We start from the raw sequence: 22,792 nt of genomic DNA on the forward strand, positions 1-22,792 counted from the left end.
CCTAGGTGTAGGTTGAAGGGACCACTATCTAACGCGCATTGAACACTCACCTCCACTGTCCAAGCTCCTCTCTAATATTTCAAAACCACATAAGAAAAACGGTTCTGATAACTCGTTTTTTTTTAATTTTTTCAATAGTCCTTAGTCTTTACCTAGAAATCCTCAATTTTAATGATACAACCTTTATACAATCTGGATAAATAAACTTAAATTTTTATTAGATAGTGAGTGATAATTTAGAAGACAAAGTATCCTCGGGCACCCCATGAAGTTCCAGAATTATAATGCCCACTATTTTTTCTTGACTGTCATCATACAATGCTGGTTTCAATTTAATTGAATGTTTTTGTGATTTATTTTTCATTCACTTCCTCAACTTACACTTTGATCTTTAAATTAAATAACTCAATATAATTTCTAATGTTTACATTAGACTTTATTTTAAGAAAAAACCAGAATGTGTATGGTATACTCAAACTCAAATTGTGTTCACAGTTTTATTAAATTAAAGTATCAACTATAATAATAATTCCTCTACGGCTCCGATAGCGATTAACTTCTCACATGTCATAAACATTTTCTAAAGCCAATTCAGGTTTGTCGTATCCCAGTTCCTCTGGAGTTTCAATGCCGAGCTCTATGAGGGTCGGCTTAATCTCTTGAAGGATGTAAGGATAGATCTCATTCAGTTTGGGTCCGCACTTGTCCTTGCATGATTCAAGAAATCTGACTGCAAGGGCGTAGTCATTGACCCTTCTGCAGGCGTACATAGCGGCATTGATGATCTTCGGGTCTGGCACCAGGTCCATACCAGCAAGGTCATTCATTCCCTTACGAATTTCCCAGCCATCAATGTCCTTCCTGTTGAAGAATGCTTCATATCTGAAATTGAAAATAAATAAGTTAGCAACCATTACTTATTTCCTTACTGGAATTTTTAATAATTACCTGTTCTGTTCTCGTAAAATATATAAAACATATTTAGACTTATATAAATCAATTATTTTTACATGAAACAAAACTAATAAACGTTAAATTAGTCAGCATTTATTTTGACAATAGAATGACTCTATATCAAGAAAAATATGAAATAATAAATATTAATGCACTACCAGGTCGAGAAACCTTTTTAATATACTTAAATACCATTTATATACTAAAAAAAAGATTAGAATTCTAGTTACATAACGTAAAGAACTAACCTGCAATCGAATTCTTCATCAGATTCTACGGGCCCACCGTGAGACAGCCTCGAGGGGAGAACGGAGCCCACCCTAGTAGCTGGTACCAGGGATTTTTTGAAAACTTTAACAAGGCTGCCTGAAGCCGACCTCAACATTTTGATATTGCAAACTTTCGAGGATTACAGTACGAATAACAAATGGCTGCTGAAAACCACAGACTAATGATTTTTTACTTAGTATATTGGTTGCCAGTGCAACTTCAAATTTGACAGTGTATAGAAAAAAATATTTATAGTAAATAATCTTTTTTTTAATTTCCTTTAGAAATATTTTCTTCCTATTTCCTGGAAAATTACGAAGTAATGAAACAGCAAAAAGTTTCAATGGATTTATTTTTTTATAAAATAGATTATTGGTCTTAAATTCTTCGAATACGAAAAATTATTATCAAAAAGTAAAGGGTACTCAAGTAGAACAATTCCTTAAAATTAATTATCATCGGGATGGTTAAATAAACTTTATTACTCGATTTTTCCTTTTTTTAATATAACCATATTGGAAATTTAAATTTTTCTGTAATGGACTATGCAAGACAAATTTCGCCGGGTAACTTGAGGTCAACAAAATTCATAGCTTACTATGTTAAGTATTATTTATGAAAGTATAAAGAAATGCTTCAGTTGCTGAGCAAAAACCAAAACAAATAGAGCTAATTCGGAAATTTCGTTAATATTGAATTTTAGATTCAAAAAAAGTAGTGTAATGTTGTCACTTAACGTGCTTTAGTATATTAAATGTAACAAAAAATCTTTTAATCAGATTTTTAATTTAAAAAGTAATCATTATATCTTGTTAAATTGACTTTACAAGTAATGTCGTATATATAATAAGGCTTTTTTGCTTGGTAGTTGTTTTTCTCTTGTCATCAATATTTTTTTTTTAATCTTGATGAAATATTTCTATAAGTTGGTCACACTTTAAATTTCATATTTATCAATCCTTTCCAGGATTAATAAAAACTATTTGTATAAAAATTTATTATATGATTGTTCAAAGCTTTATATCAATACCTCAATTAAAAAAAAAAAAAATTTTTGAAAAAATTTGCTTTTAAACTCAGTGTACTAGAAGCAGTATAAGCAATATAATATTATATAAATAAAGTAAACGATAATACAAGTCCTCTTTAATTGAATCCTTCTAAACTCATCTAAAAACTTCCTGGTAGAAATACAATAAAACTAGAACTAATAATATTGATATTTAGTTTGGTCCTACAACAAAAGATATTTCATTCATTTGACAATAAACAGAATATGTTAAATAAATTCATTATATCTAATAATACAGAAATTAAATTTGGCTTACAAATAGAAATACCCTATCTCTTGGTGCTTTGAATTAATACATAGTTGAGATGTTTTTGTGTTTAAAGTTTCCTTTTTCTCTTCTTCTTGTGGGCGGTGATGCTCTCCTGGCCACTGTCTTCTTCACTGGAGCTCTCCGATGAACTACTGTCGCTGTCGCTACTGGAAGAACTGCTGTTGGACGAGCTGTCGGAGGCCACCCCAGTACTCTGACTCAGATCCATTCCACTTGCGACTTTGTACAGCTCTGGTTCTTTGGCCTCGAGCACTTTGATCCACTTCTTAGATAATTTGGGACGTCCTCTAACAGTCTTGTGCCACACAACAGGGAAGTTGGTACGGCTACAGAAGTTCTGAGTCACAGCCACTGTGTCATCCAGGTTAAGAACGACGTGCCACCAACCTCCAGGAACAAATACAGTCTCACCTGGCTTCTGAAGTATCTCAACCTGAAAGAGTTGATAGAGCATAGTTATAGTTGATTGGTATAAATAAAACAAAATGGGATTTCTATCAATATATACCAAAATAAAAAAAATCTCATGATGTCTAAGATTGTTGAGTGTACTCATGCAAATGAAACTAAGCTTTTTGGATAAATTATCATTGCGATTTATTCTTGTTGAACAAGACAAAATGACAGATAATTTCATCTCATCTACTCAAGGTCACAGTGGCTGTAAAGGAACTGAATCGTTGGTCTTATGTCATTATAAAATAATCAAAATGGATAGCATCCAGAAAGCTTAATTGCATTTCAATAAACATCTATTATAAGATCTAATCATATTACTGGCTGATACTCCTTCGGCCAGGAGTCTTGCTGTGTTTTAGGGTAAATGAGCTTAAACCAAGTAATTGCTTCATCTCTCTGTTTTCCTCCCATAGCACCAGTTACTTTGATCATTTCTCTCGGAGTGTGAGTTGGGAACAGACACCATCTCTTATGTCCAAAGACGAGAGCATTCCATGCACTAGTTCCGAGTGGGTCAATATGAATGCCGGTTCCCGATCTTTGGGGACCCATAACAAACCATCTATAAGGCGGTCTCCTTTCTTCGCCGCAGTACTTAAACAAATCATCTTTAAAGTATTTAGGTACTTCATAGTCTTCCAGAAGTTTCTTCCTTCTTGGATGCTCTCCGAAACTACTATCAAAAATATAAAGTGGACTATCATCAGTGGTCGTCCTCATATACTCTATGTAATACTTCATTTTCATCTTAACACTATAACCTTCATTGTCCTCTCCGCATTTGAACTTTTGATTCCGATACTTTTTGGCCAGTCTATCCTGAGTCCATTTATTATTGGCTTTCCAATTTGTTTGAGTGTGCGTGATAACAACGGGCTTGTAAATCTTTTCATACTTGTCTATAAAATCCTCCTCACTGAATTCGTTCGCGTTGATTCTATCCACGTTATCTTTACATTTTAAAAACTCCTCAAAATTATTAGAATATTTTAAGGCTGTCCATTGGTGTTTATCAGCTAGTTCTGAAATGTAAGACGTAAAAAATTAGTATATATTATTTCGAAGAATACATTCATCCAAAATAAGTAGAATATGAGTAAAGTTGTAACTTGCTATAACTTCGAGGTCACGGGAAACGTTAAATCTCTCACGTAGGAACATCTTTCTAGAACAATATGCTTCGAGTATAAAATTTAGAGTCTATGAGATCCCATCAAATAACTGTATACCGATTTTTGATACAAGTTTGTTGTGAATACTTTTGATTTTACATGTAATAAGTAAGTTGTAATGTAAAACAGACATGCATTTCAACAAAATATTGAAACTTCTCGTGTATAAACTTACCAGGTCTGGCCTTTCTTTTAACTTCTTTAATTCGCTTTTTGGTTTTATGCGATAGTTTGTAGTCAGTTTCCATTGCTTAAGGTTAGAAAAATATAAAATGTAATAAATATGTCCTTGCTGCTTTCCCGGTTGACTAGTTTTTACTCTTTTTTACATTCTGACATTACGAACTTACGGAACAGATACATGTATGAAGTAATTAATAAATAATAACATAAAAACTATAATTATTTAGATTGTTACAAAATATTTTTTTATGAATTTTTTATTATATTTAAAATATTTTGTTAAATAAATTTAGACATGAGTTTCAACAAACATAAACACTTTAAATCTTTTAATAAAATATGTGATTCTCTAAGCAATAATTACACATTAATTTTATAAAATGTGTTAAATTCTTTTTAAAAATTATTTTAAAGTCAATTTATTTTACAATCATTTTGATATGAAAATAATTGGAGCTTCCAATATGGCAATCTCATTTTGAATTGTGAGAGATCGGTGATACGACTAAACATTATAGAATTTCTTTTAACAGCCGAAAAAATATTGATAATCATACATTTTTATCTTTTTAGTTAAGTTAGATTTTATAATGGTATAGTTTAATATATTTCTTTTAATTTAAAATGAAAAGTGTTTAATTTGACTATTGTACCGAAACAAATTTGAAACGTTCCAGTCTGAAGTGTGTAGCTAGCTCGATATAACTGTCAATTTGGGTGTAGAAATTTATTTGTAATTTTCACCGGTTCTTATGTGCAATTTCCGAATGTGTTAAACTATTTTTAACCATTGTTCCTTGCGAAATAATGTTATTTAGTGTATGTAGTGTATAAAATTGTGCAAAAATGGATGACGGTTCTGTAAAAATCCAGTCCGGGATCAACATCAACATTAAAAGAACAGATGGTGAGTTCGATAAAAATTCGTATTCTTTATAAACTGCTTTGTAGCCAAGTTCGTTATGACTGGTGCTAACGAATAAGAGTTTTTGAATTTAGCATCGTCAGGTCTGTTTAGTTAACGGAATGATTCATGTCGATACATGCTTGATTCACAGTGACATACTTGATAAACTGCAGCACTTGCAAGACATTGTGTTTACGTGTTCTATTAGTTGATAGGGAAAAAGTATTGAAAATCATACTGGCCTAACAGAACACAATTAACATTATAAAAAAAAAATATTGTAAAAAAATATTAAATACCATATTTTGTTTGTGAATATTGAAAAGAAGAAAAAAATTAATGGCCTTAATTTGAAGCTAGGTTCAAGCTTGAACCCTTTAAACACAATGTAAATCTTGGTATGTTTATAAATATGATAGCCCATATAGTCAAATTATTTTATAATCAGAGTTCAGTAGAAATTTCTCATTTATTTAAATAAAAATTCTAGATAATAGTCATATATAAGCAGAAAATATCTAAATTGTTTTTGATTACTAAATATTAAAACTGGGAAAGTTTAATTTTTATTTCATCTATGTTACAATACAGATGTTACAAATCTTATAAGGCTGTTACAGAGGCAGCACTGGAATTTTATCATAATTTGTATATTAATCATTTTATAAACACTTATTTACTTATGACATCAATATGATAATAAATTTATCTAACATAAAATTCACATGATAAAATTAACTTTTATTTACATATTTGTGTTGTGTAAACAAATTATTTTTAATTTTATGTGTGGACTAAATAATTGTGTTAGAACATGTCTTAATGTGTACCACCTGAATGTTTACAGTCAGAAGGAAGCGGGTAATTTAATAGCTATTTGTATTATTAGATTCAGTAATCATGACTCATATGTAGGAACAGAAGACATTGCACTGCAAGAAAATATAAATATTGGTAATTTGTTAATATAAGTGCATAAACAAATTGATATCTAATAGCTGTTCATTATTCCAACCACTCATTCATTCAGACTCATCATTCATTCTTCAATCCTTGGTGACATTTATGTATGTGGTCATAAATTAGTATAATTCTTTTCAGTGTAAACTCAATCATTCATTTTATTGAACATTTTATATATTATACATAATTTCATTGCGATATAATTCAATCAAGTTTTGTATGTCATTAATAAATATGATTAAAAAAAAAAATATTTTAAAGGGGACATAGACTGATATGGGATTATTGGTAGAATAATTCTGTGATAGCTCCATACAGTTATAACAAGTTGTGGCATATTCAAAGTGGCGGTGTGATAAGTATGCGTGGACGTCGTGGATGGCGCCCGGCCTTGCATCCCATATTTGGTGACTTTGTCGCGGTCGACCGACACTCGGCCGCAGGTTGACGAAACGACTTGCCGGTTATGGGTGCGACCTGATACTTTTTGGATAATTTTATATGGTGCTTGTATCGTAATCGGTTTTTTTGCAAGGTCCCGTTATGTCACAATGCTAAATGTCCGCTAATATCACGTAGGTATGTTAATTATATTATACATTTGACGATCTTCTAAAATTTTATATAAAAATCCTGAGCAACGAGATTTGGCTATTAAGAATACCATGAGCTTCGACTGTCTTAATTTATGGCATTTTATTTTTAATATGCATCTTTCTATATTTATTACTTACTGTGTAGGCAGGATACAAACGAGTAAATTGCGTTAAAAGCGATTGTTGAAATTGTGATCTTTAAATTAATGAGCGTTCCAACAGACGCTTTGCTACAAGGAGATGTGTCACCTGAAATATGTTTCACTATGAATTGTTAATTTTGTACGAAACTCTATATCTGAGTTGAATTATTTTTCATATCCTGTACTCGCTGTGAAAACAGTTTAAGCGGACGATGTCGTGCAGTTCGTTGTGTATATTATTATAGTACGGTTCAGGAACTATCCATACAGAGCTCGTCAGATCCGCGACTCAATCGACTGCAGCACTAATGGTCGCTAGTTTCGACATTGTGATATTACATCGATTCAATAAAAATATAACCATCCCATGCAAGTGAAACAAATATTGCAACGAGATATAACGCAGAGATCTATGATAACTTTTGCTACCATTAAATTTACTGATAGACAAAAAATATATGAATTAATTTAGTTGTAAACAAAACTATATACACTGATTTAATCGGACACTGATTTCGTCATCATCTGATTGGTAAATGATATCAGAGTTTTAATAGAGTTATACATACAAGATTATTTATACATATATACTTATAAATATACCATTATGTACCAGTATGGGTTAATACCATACACGCCTATTAGAACTCTTTTTTTTGTATTGAGTTTTACAATTGAACTTGTGACATTGACAGCATCTAAAGGATATTTGATCAGAATATATTTAAGTGTTTTGTCCCAGCTAATTTGTCTGCTAGAACATAGCAATTGAGTTCAAAGAGAAATGTACATTATGTTAAAGGCAATGCGAAAGCTACATCTGTAGTCTGTAATACTTCATACACACTACAACTGTCATGCAATCCGTAATCCCGCAGAAACAACATGGAGTTGTGGTAAAAATTATGTCCTATGCCTTATTCTAATGTTTAAGTTACATGATTGAAAAGTTTAATCAAAATACGTCTAGTAGTTTTTGCGTGACAGAGCAACAAACGTACATACATTCTCACAAACTCTCGCATTTATAGCATTAGTAGGATTCGTTTATCGCAATGCAAAAACTCGACTTTAATCCGTCCGTCTCGAGTTCATCTCGTTTCCCTTTTGTTGCACCAGGTTAACGGACTATGCGTTCATAAAATTTAATTTCATTCAAGGCCACATGAATTGCTACCATCATGAAACATCTATTCCAAAAACTTCATATATTGCACCAGATTTCTATAGGTTCCCCATTTTGCTGAAGCAATATAATTTCTAAAATGAAGCAAATACCAACTAAATTATTTTACGTTCGACCTTAATCATCATCGCTGAAAGATATTTGCAACAAAACACTGTGCATTGTGCCGTCTGCATCGTTAAAGTGAACAGCTAGCCCTGCCTTTCTTCATGTAAATCGATCTTTTGTCAGACTGAGGTGAACTCCAGGTCATAGGTCAGGTTCTGTTCCGGTGATAGGAACGAGCTGGTATCAAAACTGACTCACTATTTCTATATAAAAATACTCAAATACTCTTATTTGCGTACTTTAAGTCGTATTATTTAACATATATTTTTTGTCGTACGAAATTCTTGACTACGGGTCGAATAAATGGTTGATATGAAGTTTTAACTAAAATTAGAGAAGATAGCTATGAGTGCCATTATTATTTGACCCATAAATTGTTTGTAACCAACTTAGCAGATTATAGATTTAATTCGTTTCATTATTCGTCAGTAATTCTACAAGATTATCAGACACCTGTCTATGTTGAAGCCGTCTAAGACGATATTAACTCGATGGAAATTAATGTGACCTGTGTTCTCATATAAAAATGTTGTTGGATGTTTTATTTTTTATGTAGTTTTTAATAGTAATGTAAGTTCATAGTTGTGATGGTATTAGAGTTACTTCCTCGTCCGCCCAGCCTCGTGGCGTCGCCTACTATACTCTCAAGGTTACTTCGCCCACTAAAGATCCCTTCGTTTTTACTATGATCCGAGTTCAGTTTATAAAAAATATCATAAAATTGCTATCATAGTTTTTATTAGTAAATGATAGCTAATAAAAATTTAACGCCATTTCTAAGCTGTTTATTGCTTTTCCGATGCTGTGCATGTTATTAATATATATTATATCGTTATTCGGACCCCGCGCCGGTAACGTCACGATCGCAGCGGTGCCGGTGTTACATGACACCAAGGCACGAGCTTCACGACCTGGCCTGTGTCGTGCCGTGTGTCATGTCGTGTCGTGAGTCGTGTCGGACGGTCGGCTGGCGAACGTTCAACTGACAAAGGCGATATGAAGCGCGTGAGTCACCGAGCGGCGTCCCTCGGTCAACGGCAATGTTGGAGAGAGAGGGGGCAGGTTTTAGACTTCACTGGATACACGTAATAGAATTGAGCAAATCATTTAGCCATAATAATGTAGACAGATATATGAGTCCAGGCATATTAACGTTTTTACTAAAGCGAATAATTTAATATCAGGTCATTGTTACACTTCATTGAACAATTGAACCAACCGCGTTATTAATGTATTGTAAGTCTGTTGTGGTGATAACGTCGGAGAAAGGTGTCGCAGAGGTTCAGCGACTACAGACAGACCACAGTCTGAACTACCGTTATAGTATAAAGTAATAAATTACTCTGTCTGCGTGTGCTGTGTGTCTCTGCGTGTGTGTGTGTGTGTGCGTGTGTGAAGGCTAACACAGATGTAATGCAAATTAATCTTCCACATGTAGAGTAAAGAGATTAAGGATTGACAGGGATTACTGCAACTGTGGCTAGTTATTTATAAAATGAATTGTGTACTCTGATGATGCATTACATGTTGACTTATATTAAGATATATGTTACATTAATTGAAATAAATCATATAAATGCTCTAAATAGTTGCTAAAGGGAGTGTTATTTCACTACAGACAGATGAGACGGACAATTATTGAATCATTGTGACGCTAACGAATTTTTGTAACTGTGAATGTTTGCATATAGTAACAAGTTGATAGTTTAAGATTTTATAGAGTCGCACGATGAATTTATTCTCATAGAATTAATGCAATTACGTAATGTATTGGGAAATATTAATAATTTTTCGTAACAAGTAGGTGCTGATCGCTACACATAGAGTAATGTGGGCGTATTGAATTGACTCGAGTCAATTTTTATTATTTGTTAGTAGAATATACGCATTATGATTGTTATAAGTTAATTTTATTTTATTTTTTTTTAAAAGCAATGCGAGGCGTCTTTATAATTTGAGGAACACAATAAAATATAATGCTTATGATCATGAGATTCCTATCAATTTAAGTTTAGTTTATTCCAAAGGTTTACTCGGACTTTTCTCAGACATTTGTCACTTTCAATTTCATAACACTTCATGTAGGAAAGTAAACTGTATTCTTAGCGTAAGTTTGCATCGTTATACTGCGTACCGAGCGTTATCAGTCTCTATATAATACAGTTTAGTAATGTTCATGGTTTTTGAATGAGAAACGGGAAACGATACGTACGTTTTATGACGAGGAAAACTTGTAGTAAGATCGATGGGAACTAATCAATTGTATACGACACAAATGTTACTAAGGCTACTTGTGTTTCAATAAAAGACCGGCTTTTGTAATACAATGTTATAGTTATAATATATTGTCCATCAAAAATTACATCGCTCTGTGTGAACGTTCGTGTTGTTTGTCCATAAAGCCTTTAATATATTGCTATATGTAGTAATTATATATATTTTTAATTTTATTAGCTTTTTATATTTAAATAAATTTCATACTGATGATGCCAGGATTAAATAATGCGTTCTTTATTACAGATGTTTTCAAATCAACCTTTAGCTATACGTACTAGATCAACCTTTTCATCAACCTAAGCCCCTGCTATCCTTAGAATGAGTTTTCACTTGATGTACATAAATAATTCTTCGTTCATACAAATGTTTAAATACAGCTATATAGCGGAGAGAATGGAAACTGTCTTTGTTTAGTTTGATCGTGCAAACCCTTGGTAAGATTGCCGGTAACGTTAAAATACTTCGTACTGTTTAAAAGGTCGTCCAGAATATATATGTAAAAAAACGTTAAATATACATATATGTTCGTCAGGCGACCGCTATATTCCCACTTGTGAAAATACCCACAGAAATGTTATTTTCACATTGTATATAGACAATGTAATTATGTAATTAGCTCAATATATATATATATTATATACTTATATTGTATTGGTTTGGATAGTGAGAATAATAAAAATTTTGTCGATTTCTTTGAAATAAAGTTTGAACGGGGATTGTTGTGTCATCATTATTTGTTGACCTCGATTCAAGCTAGCCACTATAAAGCCTCACACACTATCGCTCGCCGAGTGTATTACTATTTCAATTATTTAAGTAAACAAAATTTTCTCATCTGTCTTCAGAAATGAGGTTTTTTATGTTTATTTTCTTTTAAATATATTGCGGAAATAAACCGACTGTTGTCGTATCTCATGGTGTTCAATAGACTTGTATAACATTTATCAAACGAGAGTCAATAACTTAATAGTCCAATTTAAATCTGACATTACGATATACAGGACCCGGAAAGAACATTTAATATCCTCTAAGAACGTCACAATAACTCGCTAGCAATTTTACACTTAAGATAAAATACACGGACATGTTCTCGTCATAAAGTATTGTTAGACATGTTTCACGAACTAAATCGATTGATCGGACCAGAAATAATTGTATATTTGCAAAAAATACCACGAAAAGCGAGTCGGATTGACGCACGGAGGGTTCCGTAACATTATCTATTAAACCAAAATAATCATGTTAGTAGCATAGAACCCCTGACACATCTATTTTATTATATTATAGTGTTTGTTGTTACAACTTGTTACAACAGAAATGAATCATCTGCGAAGATATGTTTAACTATCACGGGGTTCATGAGTTACAGTCTTGTAACAGACGAACAGATAGACGGACAGAATTATAGTAATGGGATTTCCAATCTATCCTTTCGGAATTGTCATACACAAAGGGTTTTTTATTTTGATACAGTGATTGTATTTAATGACAATGGAGTCGTCGTTATTGATATAAACTATTATCAATAGATAACATTAAAGCGGAACGGTGTCACACGGCCCAATGTGTCGCTTAACTTAATACTACTGACGCTTCCATTCGCTATATTATTTACCTTAGAATTATAACCATTTTATTTTTTGATTGCAAATAGAAATTTGTAATTCATAGTCCATTGAAATAGTTTTTGATATTCAAATATATTCGGTTTAGATTATCATAATTAAAATTTGATATTGAAGTGAATTAAGACAGATTTATTGTCATAAAGTGGATATTTGAATAATATTCAAAATTATTTATTATATGTTTGGCTGTTTTTTTTTAATATTTATGTAAGCCTTTAGAATTAATTCGCATTAAATAATCCGGTAGTTAGTAAATATTTATCAGTTCAACGACACAAGTTTTTTGAACCGTGTTTATTTTGTGAGTTATCGCTCGTTACTGGATCCGTTAAGGTCTGTGGATATGCTCGCCTCTTGTTAAATTATTTATAATAAAGATTTGTAATCGTAAGCAGAAAAAAATATGTATCCGACCCGAATTTACTTCCTTGATGACGAATAATATAACTTAATCATTTGTTTATATTTAAATACCCGATAAGTATGAAATTTTTTATCAAAACATGTGTAAAGAATTTATTATATAAAGACAAAATGTACAGAGCAGTAAAACATGTATTGAATCCATTCTATTCCTAAGTTAATGTTTATTTTCTTCTACTTTTATATATACTTATTTGTATGTATATGAAGTGTAGTGTCAGCGAAGGCTGTCTGTATGTAGGCGGCGGGTCGTGGGCGGCTCGGTGGCTATGATGTCATCGCTCGCCCTCTCGGACCCAGCTCTTGGATGAAGCCTCTTAGTGAGACGTGCCAGATTCATGCTTCATATGACACCAATTAATACTTAGCTTGTGCCAAACGTATCATGGAAAGTAACGTCAGTCTGTGTGTATGTCGATAATTTATATATAATTTGCCAAAAGTTAAACATTATAAAGCATTAATTTTTGCCATTAATCTGTTGAGAGCATTGCTTACAGACACTTCATATTTATTCCATTCAACTATCAAACGATATTCATAACATTATTTTATTTTTATTTAGTTTAAATAACTATATATTAATAAATATATAGATGCCGAATGGTATGTTTATGTTATAATAGTTCGTCATTTTATTAGACTATAATATTTTTTTCACCTACTTTCAATAATTCAATTCAATGCTGTGGTTTCCGACGTAAACAGATCATTTAATGTTGTTCAAGTAACTAAATTACATTCACTCTTGATTATGTTATTCAACTGTGCTAGAAGATTACATACAAGTCGGTCTGGTAAGCTTACCCCGAGTTTGCCTTGCCACACTACATACTGATAGTTAACAGTTTATCATTCATAAATTTTAATACCTTACATAATTTACGTAGGTTATTGAAAGTGAAACGGGATACGATTAGTGTTCAGTGTGATGCAAACTTGTCCTAAGTATAGAGATATATTTAGTGCGGTCTAGAGAAATGCGGAAACAGGCTTAGTCATGCGCCTTTAATACTATGGAGATGAATTTATGTGAAAAATATATCATATTAAGTCTTACATGCCTACAAAGGGCTTGAAAATACGATGAAAAATGTGGTTTCATTTGATGTATATACAAGTTGAACGGGTCGGAACTCAAACAAGCGACCTTGATGGTATTGCACATGTTAAATGTCGATCACTGGGCCGCCAGCACTCGAGCGGAACGTTCAATTACTACAGAAAGCTTTTCTTACAAATTATCAATTTTAATATAAAACCACATTACGCGTCACGGTCCTTGTAACAGTTCAGTTTTGTAACAGTTTAATCTAGTATTTCCCTCATATATAAAACTCAAAACTCTCGATCTCGAATCCTTCAACTCTTTCGTTAGTATCTTAATCTGCACCCCTACTACAAGTTTTCATTGTGATCTTGATAATATCAGTATTTACATTATTAGAATATAATATTCGTTACAACAAACGATTTGGTATATATTATATTGCGAAATAGCGTTCAAACCTGCAGCTTGTTTCAATTACTGTGCAATAGTCTGTGCAATGTGTTCCTAATTAGGTAACTCTCATAGGATGTATGCTCTACTTGTATATCTGATCTTAGCTTAATTATGTTGAGTCCTTAGTGTAATCCATCCGTACATGATATCTCACCTGGCGCTTACCGATGCATTTCTTAGTTTAATACATAGTAAACTAATATGCGTGTTGTCGAATCCAAATAAAACACTTATATACTGTATGTATTTAGTTAGTCGTATACTCGAACTAAGAGTACGGTTATAAATTCTATGTTTAAAAGTATTATTAACTCGATTTAATTAAACATATATTCATTATGCGCCCTTGTCTTATTTCTTATAACGTGGGAAATAAATAATAATAGTGGAAAAAAAAATATCTGTTTATCGATCGGAGAATTTTATAATAACCGAATACATAAAGTAATGTACTAAAGAACGCTGCAGTATTGTAATGAAAAACTATATTAATACAATACTTATTATAACACATTGAATTTTGGTTATATATGTGTGTGTGTATTGTTGCTGGTTGTACAAGTTTTGTCGTAAGGTATGTTGATGCGCGGGCGCAGTCTAGCCGGTTGCATTTGTAACGATGACTCATGCAGGTACAATATCGATCGATTAATATACAATGCAATATAGTTGTGTATATTGCATTCATATATAATATATTTAACGCTTAAAGAGTTACTGTTTTGATATTTCAATGTTTTCTACGTACACACTTGAAAGCGACAAGCGTTTGAAATATCTATGTCGTGCAATAAGTATATCGGGCGTGATGCGGAAATGTATGTATGGATTGGGGAAATTGAGCTTCCCTTGACCTTTATATGGTGCATCGCTCTCCTTGAACACCATACCCCTTACAGTAGTTTCATTTGGTTACGTCATGAACCCTATGTATAGAAAGATAATATTGATTTGACAAACTCTAATACAAAATAGTTTATATATAGGTTATTTTCTACAAAATTATGTCTCCTGTTTCACATATAATTTCTTTAATAGATTTTACAAACAAAAATAATATACTTGACTGTAAATTTGGCATAATTTGTATATTATTTTGTTTGTATTATGGTCAAGACTTTAGATTCTAGAGGATGCTACTGACTAGAATATATCTGTCGGGCAAGTATTTCTTGAACGTCTATCGCTAAATAAGTCATTTTTCTAGGAATTACATATAAATTTTAAAATTTTTAAAGAGTTCTTCGTCATATATATATATACAGTGAAACTAATGAATACAAAGAAAGATGTTAAATATTAATCAGAAATGTTGAAATAAATGCATACCTAAATTAACTCACAGCGCCTCGTTTGAATGTAATTCTAAGTAGCAATAATTTAAGTGGGACAAGATCGTTTGCAAAATTTAACTAATGTGGGCTAGTCGGTACATAACACTATTACTTTAAAACGCAAAAAGATTTAGCTCTATGAGATAAATATTGATAACAATTATTATTAAGCTTTGAAAAGAATTTGGTACAAATATATTAGATTAGCTATGAAATATAAACTAAAACAGGAATATATAGGAGTCTTATTTTTATAACCAATACAATTTATATCGGAAGTATTAAATAACTCTGCTGTAGGTTTAAATTCTAGATATTCTCTTGCCTCTAACAGTTTTCTGTTCGTTGAAAGTTAATGGCCTGTAATTTAACTATCGGGCACACTAGTTAGGTAAACCTTTATTAGGCAAGTAGTCAGACTATTGTGTGGAGAAAGCTAACCGCCTGCCGTATCACGAACTGAACTCGGATACCTCGGATAATGGATACCAGGCACCAACCGCATCCAGATATTAAAATTGCCTTTAGAAAGACTCGACATCTATTCCATCTTTATTCACCTTAGTAATCAATTACTATATATTTTTTTAATAGTTTCAGTATAATCACTTATGAGTTTTTAAAGTCTATCACGATCAACTTCAGCGTTAATTCGCATCTTTAAGAAAGAAACTTTGGAATAAATGTATTTCTTTATTTAAAAAAAAGTAAACTTTAAAGCAAAAAAAAAAAAACATTAGAAATTACTGAGATTTTATTAAAATGTTCGTATGTAAATTATGTATGGAGTATTATTATACTATATTATTTGTATTATTTATATAAACTACGCATAATTCTTTGTTCTAATATGAAAACTTATATTTTATCGTTGTGTTATTTGTCAGTGATCTCAGAACGTTTCTTAACCGTGGGAAGTACTGCTGGCTTCGATTTCTACTTTTACTTAATAATTACTATTCGCGCAACAATGACTCGATGTATATAAGATGTTAACAAATTGTTATATATTATATATTAAGTTAATTCGATATAATCGGCAGTGTATCCGTATTAAATTGCTGTCATAGGTCCAACAGTATCAGACGAGGAACAGAGTATAATTAGCTCGGAGTAGTGATGCATCAACGGGGGCAACGACACGAGCCCGCGGAAGATCACGACCATCACGCCGTGATCTCTCGCTGTGACACTCTCAAACGGACTGACTGATAAACTCACAGTTCAAGATAATATGGTTCTAGGATTACGGCATAATATTTCATATCTGAGAAAACTGTTACGCAGAGAAATTAATGTTGCTTTTTATCTTATTGAAAATTGATAATATGAATATATAATATTAAATTAATTTAATAATCGTCTAAGATGATCTTTATCATCGGAGTGATATATCAAAGCTGATGGCATGTGATATGTCACCTGTATTATGCACTAATATGTAACGTTAATAGGACATTGTGTTATCGCGAGGAGCTAGCCGAGCGTTACAATTAGCACTCAATTGTTACAACTATATAATACTAAATTTTTATTATATATACATACTTGTAAACTATAAAAAATGTAATGAAAGTTAAGATCGTTCAGATTGTTTTCAGTGTCACTATAGAGATGTGAGTGGTTTAACTTTGAAATTCTGATAATCTTAAAGTATCTAAAGAATTTGAGTTATATCGTATGAAAGGAATGGAGTTTGTTTATTGAATGACTATAATTTGTAACAAACAATGCTTATGTGCTTTGAAATAATACCTTCTCAATAGCTTTCCTGTCGGTGACGCTGTCAAAGCCAATAGGGCTGGCTAACAGCTACAGTCAAGCCGAAAGTAAAAGAAGCTATATCTTTTAATGTATATATATATGTATATATAAGCATCGTAGCAACTCACGGGGTAGACGCTAGTTTTTATAAGAATTTTTTTTCTTATGTTAAACGTGAAAATGAAAGACATTAAAATCATGTACGTATTTCTTTTATTTGATTCAGATACGAAGTATTGCCAGATGTAAGTTCGACTTTGACATACATTTTGTTATTTATTTAAAAAGATAAATTGCTATCTTAACAATAAAAGTAATATTTTTGCGAGACGCTCCAAGGCGTAAAATATATATCACGTTTAACTTGTTAGGCATGTGAAAAATTACACCGTAAATGTACCTATTTTGCTATTTGAGTCTGGATTGTATTTAATAAACGAATAATTAAAAACTAAAATTATAAAAATTAAAAAAGATATTAAAATATGAATACTTATATTAAATCTAACCAAAAAACGTATTTGTAAAAAGCTTTGAGAAAATTTTTCTTTGACATTGATACGGTTACCTCTTTGTTCGTTGAAATACTTTCTCGTCTCGACCATTTCGGAGTACCAGTGGACTGTCAGAATTGAAAAAAATTAACGTAATTACCTAAAGAAATTTTTCATGTTTTTGAATTACACTCACATTTATAAATAGACGTGCAGTTGTTAGTTGTATTTAAAAAAACCTTTAAAGTACCTTTAACATTTGTAACGTGGCGTCAATCCTATATGTTCTGACACGTCTCCTATTTTAACCATTAACGTCGGGCAATCTGGTTTCCAACACGGTGTGGGTCAAGAACGTATGTATATAACGCGACTGAGCGTTAACTTGTACATTATTTTTATCATTCCTTCTATATTATATATATTTATCTTATGTGTAGTGTTTATATCGTGTTACTTACCTGACATATATTAAGAATTGTAAGGGAAAGTATATGTCTAATTTTATATATGTACGAAGTGCTTTACTCCGTATGTTTAGAACACTCATAAATATTTGTATTGTAATGCTATTTTCGTTGAATTTAAAAGGTAACCATATCGGCGGGTGCTTGTCCATAGAAGTATTATGAGTCTACGTCGTTCGGTTAAGCGTTTTAAAGTTACGTTGTACGTTCGTAAACAACTGTTGTAGTATATGAATTGACCATGTTTGAGCAGTCCTTGCCAATGAAGGTGATAATAGTAAGGGAAATATCTATTTTTTTTTTAAATATAAGGCCGTCTCTACAAATCAATACTTATTTAGTTTTTAGTAAATAATTTCATTAATACAATATAATTATTTTTTATTTTTAATGCGAATGAAACTAATAATTTTCAGATGACTACGCTTGTTTTATTATTTTAAAAACTACATACTCTCCGACGTTTCGGTTACGATGCAGCACCGTGATCACGGACACACGAGACGTCTCGAAAAATATTAGTTTCATTTAAATGAATACTCGCGAAAGTGTTTGATCTCATTTTATTTTTATCTGTCTTATGTTAATATAGATTTTGATCGAAAGTACTATAAAATAATTATCTTTATATATTAGCTGCAGTACGAAATAATAGATTTTTTTAAAATAATAATATTTATTTAGAATTCGCTATTTGTCTTAAATGTTCTATACATGACTGGGTACTGTTCCAAGTAATCTGTTAGTGGAACGTTATTTAATTCCCCAAGCACTGTACTGTGAAACGATAAGTATTTTGCATACACTGAATTTAGCAACGATTGAATTATAACAATGTATTTTGATATATCAAATAAAATCTTAGGTTACTAAAAAACTACCGCAAGTTATGATAGCTGGAGCTGAGGTTTCCTTAGCATGAAGATTGCTCATTATCAGACGCACTGTTTGATGGAGTCTGTTTTGTTTACATCCAGTAATAGACGCGCTCCCCTCACAGACTGCGGCAGGTTGTCGGAGGGCGGTGACCTTGGACAGCTTTGTCTACCTCTTTGATATCACACAACAACTACTCACTACATTTAAATGTTTCGTATGTAATTCATATTAAATAAACCAGCTGATAGTGTCCGACACATAATAATGTTTTGTGAAAATTTTGCGGGAAACAAAATAAAAGAAAATAGGCTGTAAATATAGTTTATTTCGCGAAAATCTTACAAAATCATTAATAATAATGAATTACCGTGTTTCTGTACTCCCGCATCCTCTTGTTAGATAACGTCTGTAGCCGATGCGTGTGATGCAATCCGTTGCATATTCTTACACTGAACGCATCCAGTGATCTAGGCTATTTGTATGCATGACTTGCGATGCGATTATTACACCATCATTTGAATAATATATTAAAATTTTCAATACACGTAACATTTGATATGATTCGTTCCATTGAGCTGATATTAATAACCGCTAATGTATTTTAAGTACTAACTTTCGTCTGCGTGATTTTGGGAATTATGCTCAAAAAATATTGCATAAAGTGCTACTAACTCACGAGGCAACACTTGACATCTTTTTGTTTGTGTACATCAAATAAAACTACAAAGTTCTGATACTGGTTTCTAATAAGGTCACCGTGCATCAGTTGATCCGGTATAGATTTTTATATTGGCAAAATAGAAGTTGGATTAATTTTAGAAAACAATCTGTAGATATACTGGCGGTACGTAATCACCTGTCCACGACTTAAATATATTTTTAGACGTTTTTATATGCAAAATATTAAAAATAATTGTTTTTTTACTCGTTACCGTATAAATAGGCAAATAATAAATGTACATATATTATAATTTATATTCAAATGAGCATTATTAACAAATTCCAGGACGGATCCACTCGGCGATCGTTTCCGGTGTGAATATGGAGACGAGATCGGTGACAGTGGAATGGTTCGAGCGAGGGGAGACCAAGGGCAAGGAGGTCGAGATAGATGCCATCCTCGCCCTCAACCCTGAGCTCTGCGGACAGAGACACACTCCGCACATACAGCCTACACCCAACAAACTGGCCAGGGTATGTCACCACAACAGAACTACACCTTCAATATATCTCAACAAACGTCATATAAAGTATAAACTAAAGTCTGTTACTGTTACGTCTCGATAGACATTTACGAATTCTTCTGTCTTTATGCTATTGTTAGTGTAGACTGTAGAGTCTAGACTGATACGCTTTTGATAATGTGCATGTAAGTGACATATGTCGGTGAGTGTCAATAAGTGAACCTCACTCATTGTAATGTTGAGGATATTTTGTTTCATCAGCCGAGTAGTGCGAGCTGTTGAGACTGCACTCTATTGTGAGTGTAATGCACCCGTTCTATTGTGGAATGTTGAAACAACTCCATGGGTTAATGGTTCTAGACTTGGATTCACAAACACAAGTACATTTATATCGTGATATTATTAAGGCGGGTTTTGGAAACCAGAAACAGAGATAAAGCCTGAAATAAAGAATTCTAGACAATCTAGGAAATTTATTAATTTAAAAAAAAAACTGATAATGTTACTTTTTGAATCCGTTAATTTTAAAGTTATTAAAGCAGTTTAAATGAAAATAATCTGATATTACAGTAACTATTGAACTCTATTGATGCTCGCCCTTACATATAATTAATAATTAATTAATTTATAATTGTTCAATGTTTTTGATACGTTTCAATACTATATGTACTTCTATATAATCTTATAAATGTTGAGTGCTAATCTATTTGTATGAGGTCAATGACCACATCACTCTCGCCTCTCTGAGACAATTTGCCAATCAACTCTCGGTTACTAAGAATGACAATATATATAGGTACTTGTCTTGTTTAGACATACATCCTACTTACCTATAATAATAAATAAAAAAAATCATAATATCCAAAAAAAAATTAACAAATTTTACATAAAATTTCTTTTATATATTATAAGAGATTTATACCAGTGCCAGTTTTATGTTTGTAGCAACTAGTTAGGGTATTCGCAAGTAATTTAAACGCTGGCTTATCATCGATTAGCTATTTAATTTGTCGGTACCAAGCCGCGATCACTCGCATTGTTTGGTCAACACGTAGCCAATGGAAGCTACAGTCGGGGAGCCGAATACTGGCGGGACTTGTTGTGTCCGTATGGATTTGCACCTAAACAAACATGTCACTTAAATGTTGTAGAAAAGATAGTCAACTTTAGACTTAGTCTGTTAGAGCGGTGTGTGTTATGACTCATGACAGTTAGTGTGCTGAAAGACGATGGAGATATGTTCCCCTACATCATCAATTTCCAGGTGATAGATTTTACATCACAAGTAGTCAACATCGCTTCACATATTCTTAGATGAAATGCATTTTTACCTTGACAACACTGTGTAGTCGCACGCAGCCCATCGCTACACGGACACATCGATCGATTCACAGTCGATATTATAATATAGATATTAGTGGTGAGTCGGGACACACAGACGAGGGTCAGCTCCGTGCATAGCTCGCCTCCGTTCTGACACTGATGGATATTCATCACGACCTTCGGACTTGTGGGCATTCAGACGGATGCCGGTCCCCTCATCGATTTTCCACGCCTGACGCACACTCATGTGACTATTCGAACGGGGTAGACCGTAGACCGTAGTGCCATACTCAGTAGTCAGACTCGCTAGGGGTCCACTAGACGGGATGTGTGTATGTAATCTGACCGGCGCGTTGTTCCACCATGTCTGCTAAGGATCCGTCGGGTTCGTCGTCGGACGAGGGCGGGTTCCTGGGCGAGGCGGACCGCGGCGACCTCGAGGCCGGGGACTCCGGACACACGCTGCCTGTCCGCAACTCACGATCGGTACCACACGCACTACCAACACACTACCACCCATCATCATATAATATATATATACAAACACCTTTGTTTTGGTTTCACTCGATTCACTTCACTTTTGGTTGCTCACGTTCTTTGTTTTGCACATTTTTTCAGCTTCTTATTTCTATTATATATTTGTTGTATGTTTTTTAGTTTGTCTGTAGTGTACTATGAACAGCGTTGTGACTTCTTGGACTCTATAGCATAACGATTTATTGTAACGGTACCTGGCGCTAGACCGGCTGCGGATACTCAGCACTCGGATTGTATATACAAAGATCACATGTTTAGGGCCTTTGAATGTGTAAAGTGTTGGTACACTAGTACAATAACTTTTGTTGAAACGAAAAAATTTTCAGTTACGTCCTTTTACAAGTGAAGCCATTTAAATTTAATTGGTGAAGTATTCTTGTGTACAATTAATTATGTATTCTCGATACCTTTATTGTATATATTATTTGCGTTGTATATACATACGTATATAAAAAAAAATATCTCAATTTTTTTATATCTGATCTTTAAATGTAATCTGTTAATTAATTTCTGTCGAATAGTTTTCTGTTTCACTATGCTATTGTATTTGTCGAAGAGTATGAATATAAAATGAAGTATTTTGAAACACGTTAGCTGTTCTTGATAACTATAAGCATTAAGAACAATTGAAATATTTCACTATAGCCTGGAATCTCTGAAAAATATATGTCCTACGTCCCGAAACGAATATCGT

The 22,792-nt window shown here is 32.6% G+C and overlaps 3 protein-coding genes across 7 annotated transcripts in view; 1 reads left to right on the forward strand and 2 right to left on the reverse strand.

Annotated features, from left to right (window-relative positions):
* Nucleotides 1–483: 483 nt before the first annotated feature.
* On the reverse strand, nucleotides 484–1,410 carry LOC133320861 (cytochrome c oxidase subunit 5A, mitochondrial). The gene is made up of 2 exons (XM_061529847.1): nucleotides 1,203–1,410; nucleotides 484–882 (listed from the first exon to the last, which is right to left on the reverse strand). Exons 1-2 carry the CDS (start codon nucleotides 1,337–1,339, stop codon nucleotides 561–563), a joined length of 459 nt encoding a protein of 152 aa, XP_061385831.1. The 5' UTR covers nucleotides 1,340–1,410; the 3' UTR covers nucleotides 484–560.
* A 938-nt stretch (nucleotides 1,411–2,348) lies between these two features.
* LOC116779094 (bifunctional arginine demethylase and lysyl-hydroxylase PSR) lies at nucleotides 2,349–4,538 on the reverse strand. The gene is made up of 3 exons (XM_032673260.2): nucleotides 4,374–4,538; nucleotides 3,345–4,048; nucleotides 2,349–3,000 (listed from the first exon to the last, which is right to left on the reverse strand). The coding sequence occupies exons 1-3, from the start codon at nucleotides 4,444–4,446 to the stop codon at nucleotides 2,614–2,616; spliced, it is 1,164 nt and encodes a 387-aa protein (XP_032529151.2). The 5' UTR covers nucleotides 4,447–4,538; the 3' UTR covers nucleotides 2,349–2,613.
* Nucleotides 4,539–4,896: 358 nt separating this feature from the next.
* The window catches only part of LOC116779207 (kinesin-like protein Klp10A), a 31,977-nt gene continuing 14,081 nt past the window's right edge, over nucleotides 4,897–22,792 (forward strand). Inside the window, exons 1-3 of one of the 5 annotated variants that reach the window (XM_061529576.1) lie at nucleotides 4,897–5,288; nucleotides 20,061–20,248; nucleotides 21,937–22,047. In XM_061529576.1, the coding sequence (XP_061385560.1) occupies nucleotides 5,228–5,288; nucleotides 20,061–20,248; nucleotides 21,937–22,047 (360 nt within the window). In that variant the 5' untranslated portion in view covers nucleotides 4,897–5,227. The remainder of the gene's footprint in view (nucleotides 5,289–20,060; nucleotides 20,249–21,936; nucleotides 22,048–22,792) is intronic. The other 4 variants (XM_032673405.2, XM_032673406.2, XM_032673407.2 and 1 more) reach the window with 4 other exon arrangements.

This window comes from Danaus plexippus, chromosome 6 (assembly GCF_018135715.1).
Source record: "Danaus plexippus chromosome 6, MEX_DaPlex, whole genome shotgun sequence".
NCBI classification, from domain to species: Eukaryota; Metazoa; Arthropoda; class Insecta; order Lepidoptera; family Nymphalidae; genus Danaus; species Danaus plexippus.

Bases quoted from the DNA above. Each gene is read 5' to 3' on its own strand.
- LOC116779094 (XM_032673260.2), bottom strand. From the start codon at position 4,446: ATGGAAACTGACTACAAACTATCGCATAAAACCAAAAAGCGAATTAAA. The intron at 4,049-4,373 runs GTAAGTTTATAC...CTTACATTTCAG, and splicing joins TAAAAGAAAGGCCAGACCTG to AACTAGCTGATAAACACCAA. The intron at 3,001-3,344 runs GTAATATGATTA...CAACTCTTTCAG, and splicing joins GGCCGAAGGAGTATCAGCCA to GTTGAGATACTTCAGAAGCC.
- LOC133320861 (XM_061529847.1), bottom strand. From the start codon at position 1,339: ATGTTGAGGTCGGCTTCAGGCAGCCTTGTTAAAGTTTTCAAAAAATCC. The intron at 883-1,202 runs GTTAGTTCTTTA...TTTCAATTTCAG, and splicing joins GATGAAGAATTCGATTGCAG to ATATGAAGCATTCTTCAACA.